Below are 20,789 nucleotides of genomic sequence, written 5' to 3' on the forward strand. Positions count from 1 at the left end.
TTGTTTTCGACATTTATTCATTCTTTTAGGAATATTGAAACAACATTATTAATTGTGGTAAACCTTATCTGCCAGTACTTAAGAGTGCATCTTTGACTTTATTACTCGAGTGAATGCACCTTCAAACCGGTTTAACACCAACATGTCACAGTAATCAATACCATCTGTGTTAAGATGTCGGGAATGTGTTAGACGAATGATTTTGTTTTATGGAGCTTTGAAGAGCGATGAATGGCACTAAAGTGGTGCCAAATGGATATCTCAAACACCCATTGGTAAGTCATTTATTTTTTTCCATTTAATTTTTTGTCTTGATTTTTGAATATATAAACAGTCAATAAGTAGGACATCTCGTAAAGAACGTTCACTTGAAACAGTCCTCTTCTTATCCACACTTCGACAGGGAGTGGGGCTACTCTGCCTAAATAGCCGTCAACGAGTATTTTAAGAAATATCAAAATAATAAAAAATGGTGTCCCAGTGGTTGCACCAGTCAATTGTAACCATGCCCCCCCCCCCCCCCCCCATAGTCCACCTAAATGACCGTCAATGGGTCTTTTGACGATTTTAAGACTATGGCAGTTACAGGGATACACATGAAATGTCAAAATAATAAAAAAAAGTATCCCTAATCGCTTATTATTGTAGCTCCCCCCCCCCGCCCCCCAGTCTAAAATTATAGACGTGTAATACATTCTTCCAATCCTTACTGGTTGACGGTACATTTCCTAACAGGGCACAAATCCTGAACTCCGGCTAAAACACGCGTTTGTTTACCGTGATCGATTATTCGATGATCTAGATCAATACAGAGGCTTGCCTTGGTCACGCTTGCGAAGTTTCATCTTGTTTTGTTAAGCATTTTTCTAAAAAATGCCATTTATTTATTATAGCATACTTTTTAATTATAATTGTATGACCATGTATTTTCGCTTTTCAAGTGTTCGGTATTTGTGCCCTCCATAGCGTATGTTGAAGGGTGATTTACTATCCATAATATTGAACGATTTTCGACATAATATTGACGAGATCGTGAATCTGTACTTTGACAGCTGTTTTCACATGAACCAAAGATGTTTCATACGAAAGTTTAACTTACTACAACATAAACTCTCCAAGATAATTGTAAAAAACATCAGAAAGTGTTCGGATTTGTGACCTTAGCCAGTAACGTCTAAACGGGCTTGTGCAAAAACCGGGGGTGTTTTGAAAAATATTGAAATTGTATTAAGTGAAGTATTTTATGGTTTAAATTGATCATAAAGGTTTATATTCATACTTTACCATGTAAGTGAAAAGTTATTTTGCATTAAAACACATTATTTACCTTTCCAATAAAACAAAAGTTGACTGGTCAACACAGACAACAATTATGCCAAGCGGAACAACTCGACCCAATCGTAATAACTCGGCCACCACTGACAAGCTTCTAGATAGACCTCGTAAATACAATCGTAACAACTCAGCCATGGCCGAAATGTTCCAATTGTTTAAAAATTGTGCCCTGAAGCCTTGCAGGTGCCCTTCATGTATATATCGCTATGTTTTGACAGCAAGAAATGAAAAATAAACGTCAAACTCATAATTATTCATAGGATATGACATTTTTATGTATGGAACTGATATAAAATTACATAATCTGGTAATATTTCTTGTTTTATGATATTTTTGAGATGTTAAATGCTTTAACCCAGAATCCTGATCGGAATAACTACCCACTTTTGATACTAAACAATTTGTATGTGAAGGATTTGCCATATCAAAAAAGATACAAAAATCCGTAAACGTACAATTCTTTGGTCTACTAAGATTTAGCTTGTGAATGTCATTTTACAGCGAAATCAACAAGTTAAAAAAATACTCATGACTTGTTCCTTATCAATATGAAATATCTTTAAACTTTTAGGAACATTATGCAAAAAAAAACAACAGTATGTTTTACCTTCGGTATAAGAAAATAACTATTTTCTAATAAAACTACTGTTGAAAAATGTAAGCTAATGAAATGGAAAATAAAAAGATGCTTCCAAACATGCCATATTTTCTTGAGACCATTCAGGGGGATTAATGTTCAAAAGTCTGAAAATTCAGGGGGATTTTGGTAGTATTCAGGTTTTTTTTTTAGCAGGTCTAATTTGACAAAATTTCAGAGTATTTTAAGACGCAAGTACAAAAGAACAAATTGCCATAATTTTGAAAGACTCCCGAGGGGATTATGTCCAGAATTTAAGGGGATTTGGGTCACATACCAGAGAATTTTCATCATCGCCATGTAGCATTACGGGCATGACACACGTGCCAATTTACCTTGTCTACCCCTTTTTCCAGCACTTCATCTATATTTTAATGAGACACAGCCATATTGCATAATAAAAGCACTCACTTGCAAAATAGAATACTTCACAGAAAAATATGTTTCAGAGACAATTTAATGGGCTTACCTTCCTCTAAAATTGGATACAAAATCTGCTCATTATGATCATAAATGATGACTTTCAGACTAATAGAGAGAATGGAATGATTTATCAATATTTTTCATTTCAATTCCCAAATAGTCAGATTTGTTTGCTTCTGATAAAAAGCAAATGCATAATTTATTGTTTAAGTTCATAAACATATCATCTTTTGGCATTCATCAAAAAATAAAAAACATCACCACCATAATATTAAAATAAATAAAAGTCATTTCATCCGAATTGTCTACTTTCAGTTTCTCTTCTGGAAGTTCTGTTATTTTCCGATATTTGAGATGAAGGTCATGTCATGTATGTAAACATATTAGTGGGTCATAACAAAGAACAGCATTGTCTATTAGTTATTTTAATCCTTTTCTTTACCAAATAATGTACTGTCACCTTTAAATCATAAATCATTTTGATGACAATGACACATGTTTAAACACTTTAATTTGTTACATCCTCTCTGATTGGATAAAACCTATAGTTTTAACCAATGAAAATCGTCCTTTTATCTGACCAGTCTAATTGACATTTCTTATGCAAATTCTGACAGTTTCAATCAAAACAATGCATGAAATGTGCCCTGCTGACTTATTAAGTGTCACCCAATTGGTGTTGTTAAAACACACCATCAGTTGATAATCCAATTAAGACAAGAAGGGCATTATAACTGCAAACAGGCATATATAATTAAACCCTGTGATAATTTTGCGTAATTTTAAACACACTTGTTTTAATTTCGGGGGATTTTCATCCCCCTCCGGGAGACCGGGGGATGGGTCGAAATTCCGGGGGATTTTTCCCCCTCCGGGGGATATGGCATGTATGTCAGCTTCTGGGTTGCTTTGAAGTTGAACTGCTCACATGAACCCACAAAAGATGTGTAGGTATGTGCTTAACAATAAAGGATAAAACATTAAAATGAAGCATTTCAAGTGGAGGTTTTCATTAGGGTAGTGCTACCTTAAACACACACTTTACAATTATTTTTTTCTCTTTTTTAATCTATTTTCTTTAACCAATGGACTATACAAACAGTAGGGTCAGTCCCAGTATACAGGACAATTATTCAATAAAATGTTTATCCTTTTGATATCATAATTGGTAAAAAAATATCAAAATGTAAAGAAAAAATAACAGAGACCGGGTTCAAACTGTGGTCGCCAAAATTGCAGTCCAGTGTTGTATCCACTGCTATGAAAGTTTACATTTGTTTATTTGATTTAATATATACCTAGCTTGGTAACATTAAGTGATAACATCGACTAGCCAATCACACATAAAAATTAATTATACTAGGTATACCCACCTAGTAATCTTTTTTAATGGAAAAAAAATGTGAAAAATCAATTAATTGTAAACTATGTGGTACTTCAGTTAGTTAGTTTCAATGCATTGTACACATTGATACCAAATTCATGTCAGTTTTCGACAATTTTCCGTTCTTTCGCTATTTCATCATACGGTGTATAGCTCCTGAATAAAGTTTCACTCTGTTTCATTGAGTATATTTCTTAAAAATCCTTTCTTTGTTCTAATCTGCTAAAAGGTCAAAAAGGTCACAGTCATGTGAGCATCTTTGAGGCCTCTCAGTTATTATAACCAATGCACCAGTCAATTGTAACGGTTACTAACCACGCACACCCCCCGGTCTGGGGGTATACTGGGAATAGTCGGGAAATGGGCCGTGTTTTTACTTTCTATGTGGCCACGCAGGGCCGGGTGACCGCAGTGGTTTTGTCTTTGAGCCAAATTTAGCTGAGATTGGGCCTTATATAGAGTCTCTGGTGTGCAGGGGCATTTGGCCGGTGTTTTACCATCAGTTCGTTCCCGCAGGGGAGGGGATTAGACCCAGGGTTGGCTGGACCGAAAGTCAAAGTCCCCGCTATTCCCTGGACCTGGGGGCGCCAGGGTTACATAATTGACTGGTGCACAACATATAAGATATTTATAAAATAAATAAAAGTACAGTTAATCAATAAATTTTAATGTGGTAAATTAACAAAGAATTAGATAGATGCTTTATGCAAAATCTCACAAAGATGTAAAAAAATACAAAGGAGTTCAGGTTTGCTAGTTTGTAAAAATATTTCATGGAATCATGGTAAATTGTTATATTATATGTCCAATGACAGCCCATATATTTTCTAACTACCCGGTACTTGAACCTTTCTTGTTATAATTCTTATTATTTTTTGTTTTAGTTGATGTGTGATGCTGATAATACAGAGACAGCTAGAGTGACAGAGTTTGATGAATAAACTTAAATTAAAAAACAGTGAGTACAATAATCTATTTTAACATGTCTTGTGTGTAAAGTGTGATTCCGAAGCAGTAAATATATATATATATGTATCTTTAAGTTTTGAATCACAAATTTAGATCAAAGATCTATTATCACACAAAACTTAAAGGATATATATGAAAAGTCATGTGAATTGTGCAAGTCATATAATATAAAATTTATATTGATCAAGTCAAGCCATGCCATGTAAAAAAACCTCACATCATATCAAAGATTGTATGAATCATTCTCAGAGCTATTGAAAATATTTAATTGGTTGTAAGCGGACCATGCGCGGTAATTTTGAGTAACCCCACCAGCCAATACAATATGGCTAAAAAGGCTTTGATAATATTTTTTATCTAATGTTTATCTTTCCTAAAATATTTATATTTATAAATCTATTTACCAGTATAAATCTGTATTTAATAGCTCGAAATTCGCCTTTTATTGTACCAGCATGGGAAAACCCTGTTATGTTAATACATATAGCCCGGAAGTAACAAATAAAAGGTGAATTTCGAGCTATTGAAATTCATGTAACAGTCCAATGACTCTATTGTTTCCGAAGTAATGTGTGTATATTACAACGGTTTAATTAAATTTTGTTTGTACCGGAGTTTTTAGTTTTTGGTCGGAAAAACTAGAATAGCTATAATTCCGGGCTACAACTATTCCGGGCTATATGTATTAATATATATATATATATATATATATATATATATATATAAATGCACGAAATCAATGTGGGATTTTCATTAAGTTTTGGTTAAACCATCTTTGTAACAAATTACAGTTACTTCCAAATTACATCTTATTCTACATAATACAAACTGGAGGACAGTTCTTTTTATTTGGTAATGTTAAGAGACTTGAAGACAAAAAAAAATGTTTAAATTCAGAAAACTTTACACAAAGTAGAAACCTTCTATTAATGTCATTTATCTTGAAAAAATGAACATGCCTTTTAGCAATTGTATCAATCTGTGAAAATCTACATTTTGCCCATGTTATACAACTTAAGGATATTTACATGGAAATTAAGTTCAATTCTAAATTGACAGTCATGTATTTCTTCCAAAATTTTCATAGTATAAGGAACATGAATTTTTTATGAATTTAAGTGCATAACTGCAGATAATGATCATTATCTTAAATCAATTACAAGCCAATTCATAGTCATGCATATAGCCGCCTTTTCAAAATATGATAGTGATTGTCTCAAATGACCAGTCTTTCTCTGTGGGGGGTGGGGGCTGTCAGTCATAAGGAAACCTTTAAAAGGCATATTCATTCAGCCAATCAGATGTCAGGTTCAGTGAAAGGGGCGATGCCAGGTCAAGTAAAAGGGGTGGAGCTAAAATAAATACTGACATTCAATGAAGATAGATCCCCCTTTGGTCTCACAAATATGTTTCAGTCACACTAGGGGGTGTGACAGGGTCAAGCCATAATGGAGCCATAGGCAAGCAGACTTTTATTAACCCAACAACAACAACAGGTGTAATTCTTACCAACTGAGGAAAAAACTTTAGAGGTTTTATTATTGCTCATTTTTTTATACAAATTAAATATCTAACAATGACAAATATAAAATATGATCATTCAAGCATAATATTGACACCAAACATGACACATCTTGCAAATGGTCTTGAATAAAATTCCTACACTTTTTATAGTGATAATACATGGGACCAATATCAAAACCATTATCCTGTTAAATAGGACAATGGATTTGATATTGGTAATTCGCAGACAATACAATGTAATTAAGTAAAAAAATACACAGTATGCACATGCACACTGGCTTCAAACAAAAATTGTTGCTTAGGCTAAAAAAAAGTATTCATAGTTTCCAGTTAAATATCAAAAAAGGTAGGCATACGGTAACTGTTGTTTTTTTTAGGACCATGTTTCTTTGGCAAACTGACCTATATCAGGGAATTATTAAGGTCTTTACTAAAAAAGCACATATTGATCAAAACACCAAAAACAAAAAAGGATCAGAAGGATAAAAATAGGGTCAGTTGGGCGGAAACAAAGATTTTTGAATCCTTATTTTGTCAATGATGTCATGTCAGTGATCAAAATGATAACACAATTTAAGCCCTGCATTCTGGAATGTGGGGCTAAATTCTTGATTGTGTTATAGTAGGGCCAAAAATAAAATGATTTGGTTAGGGTTACATCCTTTTTAAAAACAGAAAGAGTAAAAAGTATAAAGGATTACATTTTTAAAATACATAATATATATGCGTTTTCACTTTAAAATACATGCATTGTTACAGTCTTGTTTTCAGTAAGTAACTTTTCCTTAAATGCATTCTTTGGAAAGTAATTTAAGGTTTATTATTCAAAATATATGTTAGTCAACTTGTGTATGTATTGATTTCCAACTTTTTTATTTTTTGTTTAAACTTTATGTATTAGAATTTCTTTGTGTAAATACCTGCTTATGTGATAAAAGACTGCTGACTAAAGATTAGATTTCAGATTTTGATATTTCCATTCCAAATTTAATGTTTTACAGCTTAAACTGCTACTAACAGTTTAAGAAAAATGCATAAAACATCAATTTTGGATGGAAGTATGAAAAGCTGCAATCTGATATTTTGTCAGCAGTCTTTTATCGCTGGTTTGCAGATATTTACGCAAAAATTCGCTTGTTCGAAGATAAAAATTTTAAAAAAAGTTGTCAAAACGTTCAATCTGTGAGGTTGCAGCTTTAATATAAGACTAACGTAAATATTAAAAACAAATGAGGCCCCTTTAATATTAACATGTCAATATCAAAAAGAAGATGAAAACTATGAGAAAGTGTTTTTATAATTAAAAATAAATTGCTTAAAGCAAATATCTGAAATTAATAATTGTCATGCAAAGCAGCCTGTAATGAATATGAATATTAGATTTTGGCCTTGAACACCTTTTTAAGAAGAGTGTTTTGAAGTAAGGATTATCATAATGCTGAACTTAATATTGTACTGTAGCTTTGTAGCAAATCCTTATGATTAAAGTCACTGTGTCTTCCTTATGCTGTGATAAAGATCTCCATAGTAACATTTCTAAACCTAATAAATTAAGTGAAAAAGGGTGTTTATTGGGGGTAATAAAACACATCTTGAAAATGGCCAATTAGTTTTAATCTTTCAAGTGTTGGTAGGATGGGAGGGGTGTCTTAACTTTTTGAACTGCCAATATTTTCCTGGTTATTTTGTCCACCATGTCAAAATGATCTGGGTTGTTTTGTCAACCCTGTCTAAATGGGTTGGACGTGTTTTGTCCCCTTAGTCAAAAATGACATGGGATGTTTTGTCCTACATTTTTATAAAGGAGTTCAGAATAAATAACACATTAGTTTTCGTGCTTATGTAAAATAAATGCAAATGACTTTCATTATAAGTTTAAAAAATACTCTTAACGCTGCATTCTCACAGATTTACCATTTTTACAACTTTTTTATTTTTGTCTTGGAAAGAGCAAATTTTTGCGTAAATATCTGCAACCCATTGATGTAAGATTGTTGATAAAAAAACAGATCTTAGATTTTCATATTTTCGAAAATGTTAGAGCTTAAAACCTTACCAACGGTTTAAGAAAAATGCATAAAACATCAATTTATGAACTTAAATATAAAAATCCGCGATCTAATTTTTTGTCAGCAGTCTTATTAACTGGTTTCCATGGATTGTAGCAAAAATTGGCTTGTTCCAAGACAAAAATTAAAAAGTTGTCGAAATGTTTAATCTGTGATAGTGCAGCTTTAATTATGGTAGCTTTTCAGTCATTTGCCTATATATGTCTATTTGATTTAGTAAATACTTCATAATATTAAAGCTAGGGTTATTAGGATATGCTTATTTTTCATTGGGTTCTATTTTTAGCACATAACAGCTTCATTACAAGAATATATTAATTATTATTAAAGCTGCATGCACTCTCACAAATTTACCGTTTTTACAACTTTTTTATTTTTTTTGTCTTGGAAAGAGCAAATTTTTGGGTTTAATAGTATCTGCAAACCAATGATAAAAGACTGCTGACATAGATCATATCGCAGATTTGCATATTTTCATTTGAAAGCCAATGTTTTGTGGGTTAAACTATTACTAACAGTTAAAGAAAAATGCATGATCTAATTTTTTGTCAGCAGTTTTATATCACTGGTTTTCATGGATTCTTGAAAAAAATAATACTTCCCTGTTGGCCAATTGAGAACAAAATCAAGAGGTTTTGGGTTTTGCTGTTTATATGTTCTGGAATTTTTCAAAAGCATTTATTTATAGGACTTATGAATTTTATGTACAGCATTCTGTATATTGTCAAGTGTCCTTTTTTTAAATTATATACAACATGTATAAATTTAATGTTTCAGGAAATAACCACCATCTCTCTCAGAGGTCATCTTTCTCATTATTGTGGGGAAACCTCAAAGGGCATCAGGAAAACCTTCATCAACCTCTTTGTGCCCAGTGGCTTGTGCAACAGTGTTTCAGAAGTATAAATACCTTTTTAATTTGTGTATATATATCATTTGTATAATGACTTGTTTTTATATATTAAATATATATATATGATTTATTATATATATATAGATGGTTAATCTTATGACTTCCTGATAGTATTTAAGTTGTGAAATATTAAATAATCTAATCATAAAAAAATGCTTGGAAATGACAATAAAAAAAAGATATTTGTCGAATAGGAAGTTTCACCTGTCCTGTTTATATTACAAATCATTTTAAATCAGACAGAAAATTCAATATACTTGTTGTATCTCACTGTTTATTTGTCTTCACATTTTGTATTGTCACATCAAGCCTGTTTGAACATCCTAGAGAAGATAAGTGTATAGAAGTGGATATGATATAATAAATATGCATATAAATGTGCTTGGGATTATTTTCAGATTATCATTAAAATGGGGATAATGGATGACTGGCCACACATATGGGGCTATGGACAAGCTTCAGAGCAGGCTGCCAGGTGGTGGTGTTAGTAGTTTATACTCCGGGTCCCGGCGTGAGCACATTGAAGGGTCCCAGAGTGACAGTTCAACCACCGCACACCTATCCTGGGCAGAACCAGTACTAGGTGCCTTCACCTCTGCAAGGAACTGACAGCTTCTGTACATGCCAGGTGCAGTGGTACAGTGCGAATGGTCGTAGAAAGGATTTCATAACCAATCACAACAGAGGTGACCTGGTCCGCCCGGGAATCGAACCCGGGATGTCCAATTCAGAGTCCAACGCTCTACCGATTGAGCTGACCGGGCGGACATATTAGCTACATTAGATGACAAGCCATCTATGCTGGACATTCTTTACAATAAAATGTGATGTCACAGGAGCTGTCTATCTCAACAGCTCACACTGTCCGTATTTGACTAAAGGAATGAATGAAGTCACTGCAGAAGTTAGATTGAGGAATGTCCATGTCACTACCCATCATTTGGAAGGAGTTGGATAAAAAAAGTGTGGCCTATGTATTGAAACAGGTCCGATTTCCAGTTACGGACAGTCTTGATTTGTCTGATTACATTTTTGACCAACATGATGGTCTAAAAGAACACTTACTGGTAACTGGTAAAATCATGGCCCAGTTGTTCCAAGAGGCAGGCGAGTGGGAAGTTACTAGACTCCATTTCTTTATGGGTTGATCTGAGGTTCCAGTTCAGTTAAAGTACTGATAGAACACCAAGTGTTTGCCATAATACAGCAACATTTGATTTGTAACTATGTATTTGTTTGAATTGTTGAAACAGTACTGTTTACTAAATAATGTGTATGTATATGAAGAATAATATTATAAATAATTTGTAAGAACCTGATATTAAGTAAAATGTCGATAAGTCTAAATATGTATCTGCGAATCATTTTTGTATATCTGTAAAGATTACATTGCCTATATTCCTCAATTTATATTTTTCTTTTAGCCAGTCAATAACTTTTCTTAAGTTCTATCTTCAAAATTGTCGGGACAGGGATTATAGCCCTTAATTAACCCAAATATGTAACATTCAATGCAAAATTTCTAATTGGCTGCATTTAGGCAGTTCAGATGCAGGAACAAACATCACTTGGGTCCTTAATAATAGCTTTCCATCTGACATTGAAGATCCAATAAAAGGAATTTGTCATGTGACTGTTTATTAACTCTCAATTTATTGAAAGTGAAATTACTTACATGATTTGTAAGAACTAAATTATAATGATATCAAATGATTGTTTAAATTAAATAAAATAGATGATTACATACATGAACTATTTTTATTTCTTGTTTGTCAATATGAAGAGTAATGCAATGGCTTTTGAATTTCATAAAAAAGGATGGAAAAATGTATGTTTATTGTTTAAGCAATTAATTAAGTAATAAAAGTTTTTTTTTTCTTTTTTTCAAATTATGCTATCTTATAATACAGATCGTTATTTGTTTAATTTTGGTACAAATGAAGTATATAAGGTATGTCTAATGTTACATAAATAGCAAAAATTCAAATGGGGGGGGGGAGGGGGGGGGAATGAAAAAATAAAAAGTATATTACTATGCGCAGTGCTATAATAATTAATAAGTAAATGTTTTTAGCTCACCTGTCACATAGTGACAAGGTGAGCTTTTGTGATCACAATTTGTCCGGCGTCCGTCTGTCGTCCGTCCGTAAACTTTTACTTTAAACGACATCTCCTCATAAACCGCTTAGCCAATTTCTTCCAAACTTTACAGGAATGTTCCTTGGGTGGTCCCCTTTGAAAATTGTTCAAAGAATTGAATTCCATGCAGAACTCTGGTTGCCATGGCAACGGAAAGGAAAAACTTTTAAAAATCTTATTTTTCAAAACCACAAGGCCTAGAGCCTTAATATTTGGTATATAGCATCATCTAGTGGTCCACTACCAAAATTGTTAAAACTATCCCCCTGGGGTCAAAATTGGCCCTGCCCCGGGGGTCACTTGTTTTACATAGACTTATATAGGGAAAATCTTCTTCTCAAAAACCACAAGGCCTAGAACCTTGAAAATTGGTATGTGTCATCATGTAGTGGTCCTCTACAAAATTTGTTCATATTATTCTCCTGGGGTCAAAAATGGCCCCGCCCCAGGGGTCACTAGTTTCATTACATAGTGTTATATAGTAAATCTTTAAAAATCTTCTCCGAAACTGTAAGGCCCAGGGCTTAGATATTTGGTATACAGCATCATCTAGTGGACCTCTACCAGATTTGTTCAAATTATTGCCACAGGGTCAAAATTGACCCCGCCTAGGGGGTCCTTGTTTTTACGTAGTGTTATATAGTAAATCTTTAAAAATATTCTTCTCCAGAACCGTAAGGCCAGGAGATTAGATATTTGGTATACAACATCATCTTGTGGACCTCTATCAAAGTTGTTCAAATTATTGCCACAGGGTCAAAATTGGCCCCGCCCTGAAAGTTATTTGTTTTTATATAGTCTTATATAATAAAACTTTAAAAATCCTCTTCTCCAAAATATAAGACCTAGAGCTTTCATATTTGGTATATAGTGTTACCTAGTGGACCTACACCAAAGGTATTCAAATTATTGTCCCGGGGTCAAATTGGCCTTGCTCAGGGGTCATTTGTTTTTACATTGTCTTGTCACTGAACATCTTTTCCTCTGAAAGTAAAGGTCAGAATGACTCCATACTTGATATGTAGCATCCTTACATGGTCCTTTCTCAACTTTGTTCAAATGGTTTTGTTTGGCCCCTTTTAGGGGTCACCAGAGCAAAAAATAGAAAAACCTTTAAACAACTTGATCTTATTAACTGCTTGATGGATCTTCAAGTCTGCAGCATCCTAGCATGGGCCTCTGTCAGGTCTTTTCAAATAATTTTGTTTGGCCCCTTTTAAGGGCCACCAGAGCTAAAATTAGTAAAAAAAACTTACAACATTTTCTTCGCATGAACCCCTTGATAGATCTTCAGCAAATTTGGTTTGAAGTGTCCTTGCATGGACCTCTCTTAAATTTGTTCACATAATTTTGTTTGGCCCGGTTGCCATGGCAACCTAAAGGAAAATGTCAACAATTGGTTATAATCATCTTCTTCTCCTAAACCGCTTTGACAATTTTGATGAAACTTCATAGGAATGATCCTTGGTTGGTGCTTTTAAAATTGTTCAAAGAAATTAATTCCATTTAGAACTCTGGTTGACATGGCAACCTAAAGGAAAAGTGTCAACAATTGGTTACAATCATCTTCTCCTAAACCGCTTGGACAATTTTGATGAAACTTCATAGGAATGATCCTTGGTTGGTGCTTTTTCAAAATTGTTAAAAAAAAATAATTCCTTGCAGAACTCTGGTTGCCATGGCAACCTGAAGGAAATTATAGGCTGTCGTGTCCGCGCTGTGACTTTCTCTTATATGGACAGATTTTAAAATGAAAATGCCATATGTTTTCAACATACCAAGACAATGTGTCGTGTGCAAGACCCATGTCCCTACCTCTAAGGTGAAAGATACACTAAGTGTTTATTCACAATGGAATGCTGAATATGAGGACATAAAGAGTGTTGGCTGTCATTTAGTATGATTGTTTTTTTTTTGCTCAGAGGCAATTTAATATAACTTGCAATATGTATTTGACACATACAGGCAAGATAAACTTTTTATACGCCCGAAGGGTCGTATTATGTTATGGCCTCCATCGTCTGTCCGTCTGTCCGTCCGTTAGCAATTCCGTGTCCGGGCCATAACTTGGTAACTAATAAAGCGATTTTCAAATAACTTTATACAAATCATCACTACATTAAAAGGATGTGTCGCGCGCAATTTCCAGGTCCATACCTTAAAGACTAGAATCACCATGGGGGTGCGTTAGCAATTCCGTGTCCGGCCACAACTTTGTCACTAATAAAGTCATTTTCAAATAACTTTATACAAAGCATCATTACATTAAAAGGATGTGTCGCGCGCAATTTCCAGGTCCATACCTCAAACACTAGAATCACCATGGGGGGGGCGTTAGCAATTCTGTGTCCGGCCACATCTTTGTTACTCATAAAGTGATTTTCAAATAACTTTATACAAATCATCACTACATTAAAAGGATGTGTCACATGCAATTTCCAGGTCCATACCTCAAAGTCTAGAATCACCATGGGGGGACGTTAGCAATTCCATGTCCAGGCCATAACTCAAAGACTAGAATCACCAATGGGGGGCGTTAGCAATTCTGTGTCCTGGCCACATCTTTGTTACTCGTCCGTTAGCAATGGGGGGGACGTTAGCAATTCCATGTCCAGGCCATAAATCAAAGACTAGAATCACCAATGGGGGGCGTTAGCAATTCTGTGTCCTGGCCACATCTTTGTTACTCGTCTGTTAGCAATTCCGTGTCCAAAAGGATGTGTCACGCGCAATTACCAGGTCCATACCTCAAAGACTAGAATCACCATGGGGGGGCGTTAGCAATTCTGTTTCCGGGCCACATCTTTGTTACTCGTCCGTTAGCAATTCCGTGTCCGGGCCATAACTTGGTAACTAATAAAGCGATTTTCAAATAGCTTTATACAAATCATCACTACATTAAAAGGATGTGTCGCGCGCAATTTCCAGGTCCATACCTCAAAGACTAGAATCACCATGGGGGGGCGTTAGCAATTCTGTGTCTGGGCCACATCTTTGTTACTAATAAAGTGATTTTCAAATAACTTTATACAAATCATCACTACATTAAAAGGATGTCACATGCAATTTCCAGGTCCATACCTCAAAGTCTAGAATCACCATGGGGGGACGTTAGCAATTCCATGTCCAGGCCATAACTCAAAGACTAGAATTACCATGGGGGGGCGTTAGGAATTCTGTGTCCGGGCCACATCTTTTGTAACTCGTCCGTTAGCAATTCCGTGTCCGGGCCATAACTTGGTAACTAATAAAGCGATTTTCAAATAACTTTATACAAATCATCACTACATTAAAAGGATGTGTTGCGCGCAATTTCAAGGTCCATACCTCAAAGACTAGAATCACCATGGGGGGGCATAAGCAATTCTGTGTCCGGGCCACATCTTTGTTACTCGTCCGTTAGCAATTCCGTGTCCGGGCCATAACTTGGTAACTAATAAAGCGATTTTCAAATAACTTTATACAAATCATCACTACATTAAAAGGACCTCAAGCCGAATCTTCTTCGGGCGTATAATGCTCCGTTTCGCGGTGCTCTTGTTATGTACTTGTTCATAGATCAATGTCACATTGGGGGGCATTTGTCACATACTTTGACAGCTCTTGTTCAATATTCTTTGAGAAACAAGCTATATTAATAACAAAGGTTAAACTCTTTTACTCAGGGCCATCATGGCCCTCTTGTTTTATGTATTATTTATTTATCATATGCATTGACAATTGATTATAATTTCATAATATATTATTTATTCTTTTATTGTATGTATTCTAGATCATTAAATAAATATAAGTAAATATGCATTCAAATTTCTGTATTTAGTCTTAAATAATAAATGTTGATATTGTTAAGACCAAAATCCGCTGGACTTTAGACCAATATTCCCTGGAATTCAGACTAAAATCCACTGCAAAGCCTCTCAAAAGTATGGCATGCATGTATTTGTGTCTGTCTTTTACCTTAAAGGTTGTACCCACCAGGAATACTTTTTGTATCCTCTCAAAATTCAGACTAGGAAACTGACTTGAGGTTGAATATATAAGATTATGTTTTTCATCATCTTCAGACAAATAGAAAATAGCTATCAGCTAAAATCTTATTCAACAATAAATGTTTTAGAATGCTAAATATTAGCAGTACACAGGGTATAAATCTTGTGAAACACATAGCAATAACGTGCTAAATAATGCACGTGAATCTAGGTAACGTAGTAGTAGAAGTCAAGTATCATCTTGGTTTATTACAGCAGAACCAGTGATTACGAACTTCGTAATCACAGCCCCAGAAACAGAAGCGTTTTTATTAAATCTCCCAGGTTGCGGAAACATGGCACATCGCAGGTGCGGATCCAGGAATTGATGTTAGAGGGGTAGTAACTTAGGGGCGCAACTTTTGACATGTGCTCCTCCCTCAGAACCGAAAGTATATGGCATAAACTGTTTTACGGGAATTTGGGGTTACTCCCTCATGTATGTAGTCGGAAATGGTGCATTATGAGCTTATTTTATTACCTTTGTTTCTCCGATATTGCTGAAAACAGTAAACTTCGATTATTTTAGAGGTGGCGCACGCCGGGCGCTTAAACCGCTAGCGCTTCGACCAAATTCCCTGAGCTACACAGTCGGACCAAGGCCAATTCCCCGCTAGTTTGGCGCGAACACAAAACCACCGACTGTCCCCCCGGACCTGGGGTGGGGGGGGGGGATGCTTACCATTGACTGGTGCATTACTTTAGCGACAGCGATAGGTTTTCATATAGCTTTTTCCCTGTTTGAATGTAATATCTTAATTGTCTGTTAATATGTTCACTGATAAAACTTTTGCGGCCTGGCACATTGCATCTCATTAGTCATTGCAGTATTCTTCAAGTTCAGGCTTCTTTTTTTCAAAATTCAAAATGTTTATTTTTTAAACCATTCATTGATTTATCAACACCATATTCACACATTCTCATTTACAAGAGGTTTGATAGTGATAAATCAAATGTGTAACGCATGGCACCATCACTCTGGTGAACGAGAATAATTTCATATAGCACAATGTACATGAAATAATGACAGTATGGCGAGTCGTTCCTTCACTATTTTTACCCATAAATACCATAAATTAAGCCTTTTCATACAATAGATCTCCATCACCTCTCCGACTCCTTTATAATTTGTGTAAATATATGAACATAATCATGTGGTCTTTAACAAAGATAGAAGTGTAAAAAAGTTTATATCTTCGACTTCAAAGAACTTCATTAATGCTAATTCTTGACCAAATTTTAGTTGCCTTTAACCTTGAAAATAATCGGTTAAATGGCAAGATGTTTGTAATCAAGCTTAACGACAGCGTTTTTGTGACATTGATGAAAGATGGATTTTTTTGTTTGTCTTTTTTTTCAATCGGATAAAAAATTGTACTAGTATCTGATACAGGGTTAATGAAGCAATACGATGGTTAGACGTCATGCTAACCATTGTATAGTATAGCAGCGATGAGGAATATGGATAAGTCGACAGTTGACAGGTAAGGACATTGTAAGAAGTGTCATTTTGCTAATTTTTGCTTTAAATATGGCAATATTTTTCTTTATTCCCATTTCCTACATGTTCCCATTACAAAATCTTACCTGTCCTTCCAATTGGAAATTTCCCATTTTAAAACTGAACTTTATTCTCCAATTGGAATGTTCCCATTAACCAAATATTCCAATTGGAATTTTCCAATGTTCATACTTTCCCACTTTGAATGTGGGTATCCTCCAATTGGAAAGATTCACTCATGGGAAGGATTCGCAAACAAATGCCTTAAATGAATCTATCGGTTCTTCATTTTTAATGAATATATTATTTTTCATGTAGTGAGTGTAAAATATTCTTAATTAAACAGTCAATTTCAATTTTAAAAATTATGTTCCAAATTCTCCCACAATTTTAATAGAGCCAGTTTTCCAATTGGAAAAGCTTGAAAAAGCCATTTTCCAATGGGAAGGCCATTTTCCAATGGGACTCCCATTGGAAAAGTTGACTTTAAATGCCAAAAAAACATATTTCTAAATTAAATTTCAGGAAACAAAAAATATCTCTTATTAGTATTACCTAACACATTTTAAAAATACAAAAATAAAAAACATTGGGTGAAAAATAAAAAAAATAAGTTTGCAAAAATTCCGGATTTGCAAACTTAATCCGGATGCTGTTTCAATAAGATTATAACTTATGGAAAACATTTTTAGTATCTAGAGGGGTTTGAACGTTATCTTCGTCTATCAAAAATGATACCAGGGCAACGTTTCACGAAACAATAGTCTCTTAACAGACTTAATAATGACAGTTCGGCTACTTAATTCATCTGTCTAATTGGAGTATAGGATCTCAGGCAGGTATAAATTTTGTTCGTGAAACCGACACCAGTACTTTAATCTACCAAGGAAACAAATCAAGCGAGATTTATATCAACTGCAGCCTTTTAATTGTAGACTTCGCTCTGATCATATGACATTTAGGATAAAGTGGCTAATTATGTATATTTCTGTCTATAAACCAACAAGGTAGAATCACATTATTTTTAGTTAATACTTTTCCATGTCCTAGGTTAACCTGCTGTTCTTGCTTGGAATCTTAAGAATTCTTCTCTCACAACTTCATCAGCATCCGAACGAGCCCAGTAATTACAGGCAAGGCTTCAAGTAATTGCATGTTTACGAAATCTTTCTAGTCTTTTGATTTTGTTTATTTAAAAACTATGTATATTTTGCTGGTTGATTAATTATTTATTTGAATATTCCTTATTTTGTAATGAATTTATTATGTCTTTTACGAAAATATTGGATTACTTTTATCAATCTTACAAAATATGTTCAATCTTAAATTTACAAAGCATGAGGTCGGAACAAATACTTAACCAAAAGCAATCCACAAACGATTGTTAATGTAATTTTAACAATTTAATTTGTATAAAACTTCCGGTACTTGATTACAGTTGGCTTTCAAAGCTGTTTGATTCTATAATCAGAACGCCAATGAAATGTTATTCTTTAGTTAAACAAGCAAAGACGGAAACCAAAAAACCCACACAGGGAGAACCATTATATTTTAAACACTTGTATGGTGGCGTTGAAATGGTTGCTCGTACAGTTGCGGTCAATAAACCGTCTCATGCTTGACTCAGATTTTATGATATATTTTGTGGTTCGGATGGAGATTTTCCTCCAGAATATTTAAACACGCAATATTTAAACAGGCAAACACTCGGACACCAAAGTCATAACAAACATCTTTATCTTTTTACTTTACCAGGAGAGCTCTGAAGGCAACGTTCGTCCTCATCCCGCTGTTCGGTCTCCAGCTTTTTCTGGTGATCTACCGTCCTTCCAACGATTCAGCCTTCGGCAACATGTATGAAATCGTCTCCAAGGTCATTATTGACTCACAGGTGTGTATTAGTGGGCGTTAGTTCGTCCACATGTTTGCATTAAACAAAAGCGCCACCATATCTCGTCCTTTTTTGCAGTAGACAAAACTCGACAATGTACAAAGCCAGTGTTTAGGGACTGCAAATACATTCGGTATGGTCACTTGTAATTTTTGTATTATCAAAGTTTCATATGAGCATCTGGAACGTTGTTTTTAGTGTTGTCAAATGTTTTGCACGACAATACGAAAACGGACTAGACGAGAAAGGCAAAGTCATGTTTTATTTCTTCTGATTTGTAATCATCTATACTCGGAAATTATTAAACAAAATACGATGGATTTGAAATTCATTAGAACTGAAGCCTCACATTTGCACTTAAATTCGTTTGAACCTGGTTGGGACCTAGAAAACATGTTGTCAATTAGTTGACATCTTTATCAAAATATGTGTTTTCATATCACTGTTATAGTTTAAGTATTTTAATTTCAACATCTGATTACACAGTTATAAAATATGCTGTACAATAATTTACATACTGTATTGAAACAGATAAAAACGTAAGTATAAATAATACTTACTTATAATAAATAAATATCACTGACTTGTGAGAATGTTTGAACTTGATTGAAATATGTACGATATTTCTATGATAACTTCAAACTTGACCATTCAAAGAATATAAAACTGGTATCGATGCAGATATATGTACTTTAAGAGCCCTTTTAAAAAGAAAACTTTACAGAACTGTGAATTTCACTAAAGTTCCTGTGCCTTACACACTCCGACGTCATCATTTTTATCACTCACTTCAGTAATAAAAGCTTGCTTCTCATGAAGTTTGGTTTATATTAGAGCATTAAGTCACAAAGTTTGATAGCATTTTAGCACGTTGATATGTTTATTCCCTAAAACATTTGAAACCGCATTTTATAGCGTGTGCTTAAGCTTTTCCTATATTATTAAAACAATCATCAAAATACCAAAAGGTCAATGAATTTCATCTACTTTTTTGGCAGTATTTTTCAAAAGGAATGCTTCATCCCCATATTTTGATGCAACGTCCAAAACATAATAACTAGAAAGTCAATGTATTTTGAACTGGTGCTCAAATGATGATGTTGTTTATTTCAGGGAGGAATTATCGCGCTTGTATTCTGCTATATGAACAAGGAAGTTTTGTCTTGTCTTAAAACGAGTATCCACAAACTGAATACTAGAAGAGGAAAGCGTGTTCCCTCCTTAATCACAAACTATACAGTGGTCTCCCAGAGAAACAATGACAATGAAGCGAAATGTGATGTAACAAATGGCGACCGTTCCCCAAATGTTTCCATTGCGTTGAAGTCTATGAGAACAAACTGGAATGGCGCAAGTTAGATTTATGGTCCATGTTTATATGTTTGTAATATACGTACTGTACAGATTAACAAACCATGGACGATAATTCGAGTTTTGACAGATTTCTGATTTTGAGCAGTTTATGTTAAAATGATTTAGTTGAGCATGTGAATTTACGTATAAATTTAAGGAAAACCAATGGTTGATAGTTGTTAGTTGAATAAATGTATCAATAAAGATATAAATGGTATTACTTATTTTGTGTGCACGTTAGAAAAGAAATACTTTAATATACGATATAGTGAAAACAGTTGTGAATTAGGATCTACTCTCCTTTCCGAAAGGAAATGATAGAGTTATTGTATGCACTAAAGATAACATTATCAAATTGTAACTATATTGATGACAGATTTCAAACCATCTTAAATATTCAAACCACGATCCACCATAACATAAAGTCCTCAATCCAAGTAAAATGAAAGCTTAAGAAAGTAGTTCAAATTATTATCTGTGCATTTGTTTGACTAACTTATCAAGGTAATATTACCTTCATCTAGAACAGGCTCAGTAGAAAACCATCTTATCGACTGAAACCAAACTACCACAACAGGGAATAGCCACTTTCTAAATACATAGGAGTACTAACGCCGTTTGAA

At 34.2% G+C, this 20,789-nt stretch overlaps 1 protein-coding gene and 1 long non-coding RNA gene across 2 annotated transcripts in view; both read left to right on the forward strand.

The window, feature by feature from the left end:
• The window catches only part of LOC128239442 (calcitonin gene-related peptide type 1 receptor-like), a 94,983-nt gene extending 74,611 nt beyond the window's left edge, over positions 1–20,372 (forward strand). The window contains exons 10-12 of the mRNA XM_052956075.1: positions 17,973–18,067; positions 18,678–18,813; positions 19,927–20,372. Of these exons, the coding sequence (XP_052812035.1) occupies positions 17,973–18,067; positions 18,678–18,813; positions 19,927–20,172 (477 nt within the window). The 3' untranslated portion in view covers positions 20,173–20,372. The remainder of the gene's footprint in view (positions 1–17,972; positions 18,068–18,677; positions 18,814–19,926) is intronic.
• On the forward strand, positions 171–11,090 carry LOC128239443 (uncharacterized). Its single transcript, XR_008261882.1, has 4 exons — positions 171–275; positions 4,664–4,737; positions 9,119–9,241; positions 9,653–11,090. It is a non-coding gene; the product is annotated as an uncharacterized LOC128239443 (long non-coding RNA).
• Positions 20,373–20,789: the final 417 nt, after the last annotated feature.

Source organism: Mya arenaria, chromosome 6, assembly GCF_026914265.1.
Source record: "Mya arenaria isolate MELC-2E11 chromosome 6, ASM2691426v1".
Taxonomy (NCBI): Eukaryota; Metazoa; Mollusca; class Bivalvia; order Myida; family Myidae; genus Mya; species Mya arenaria.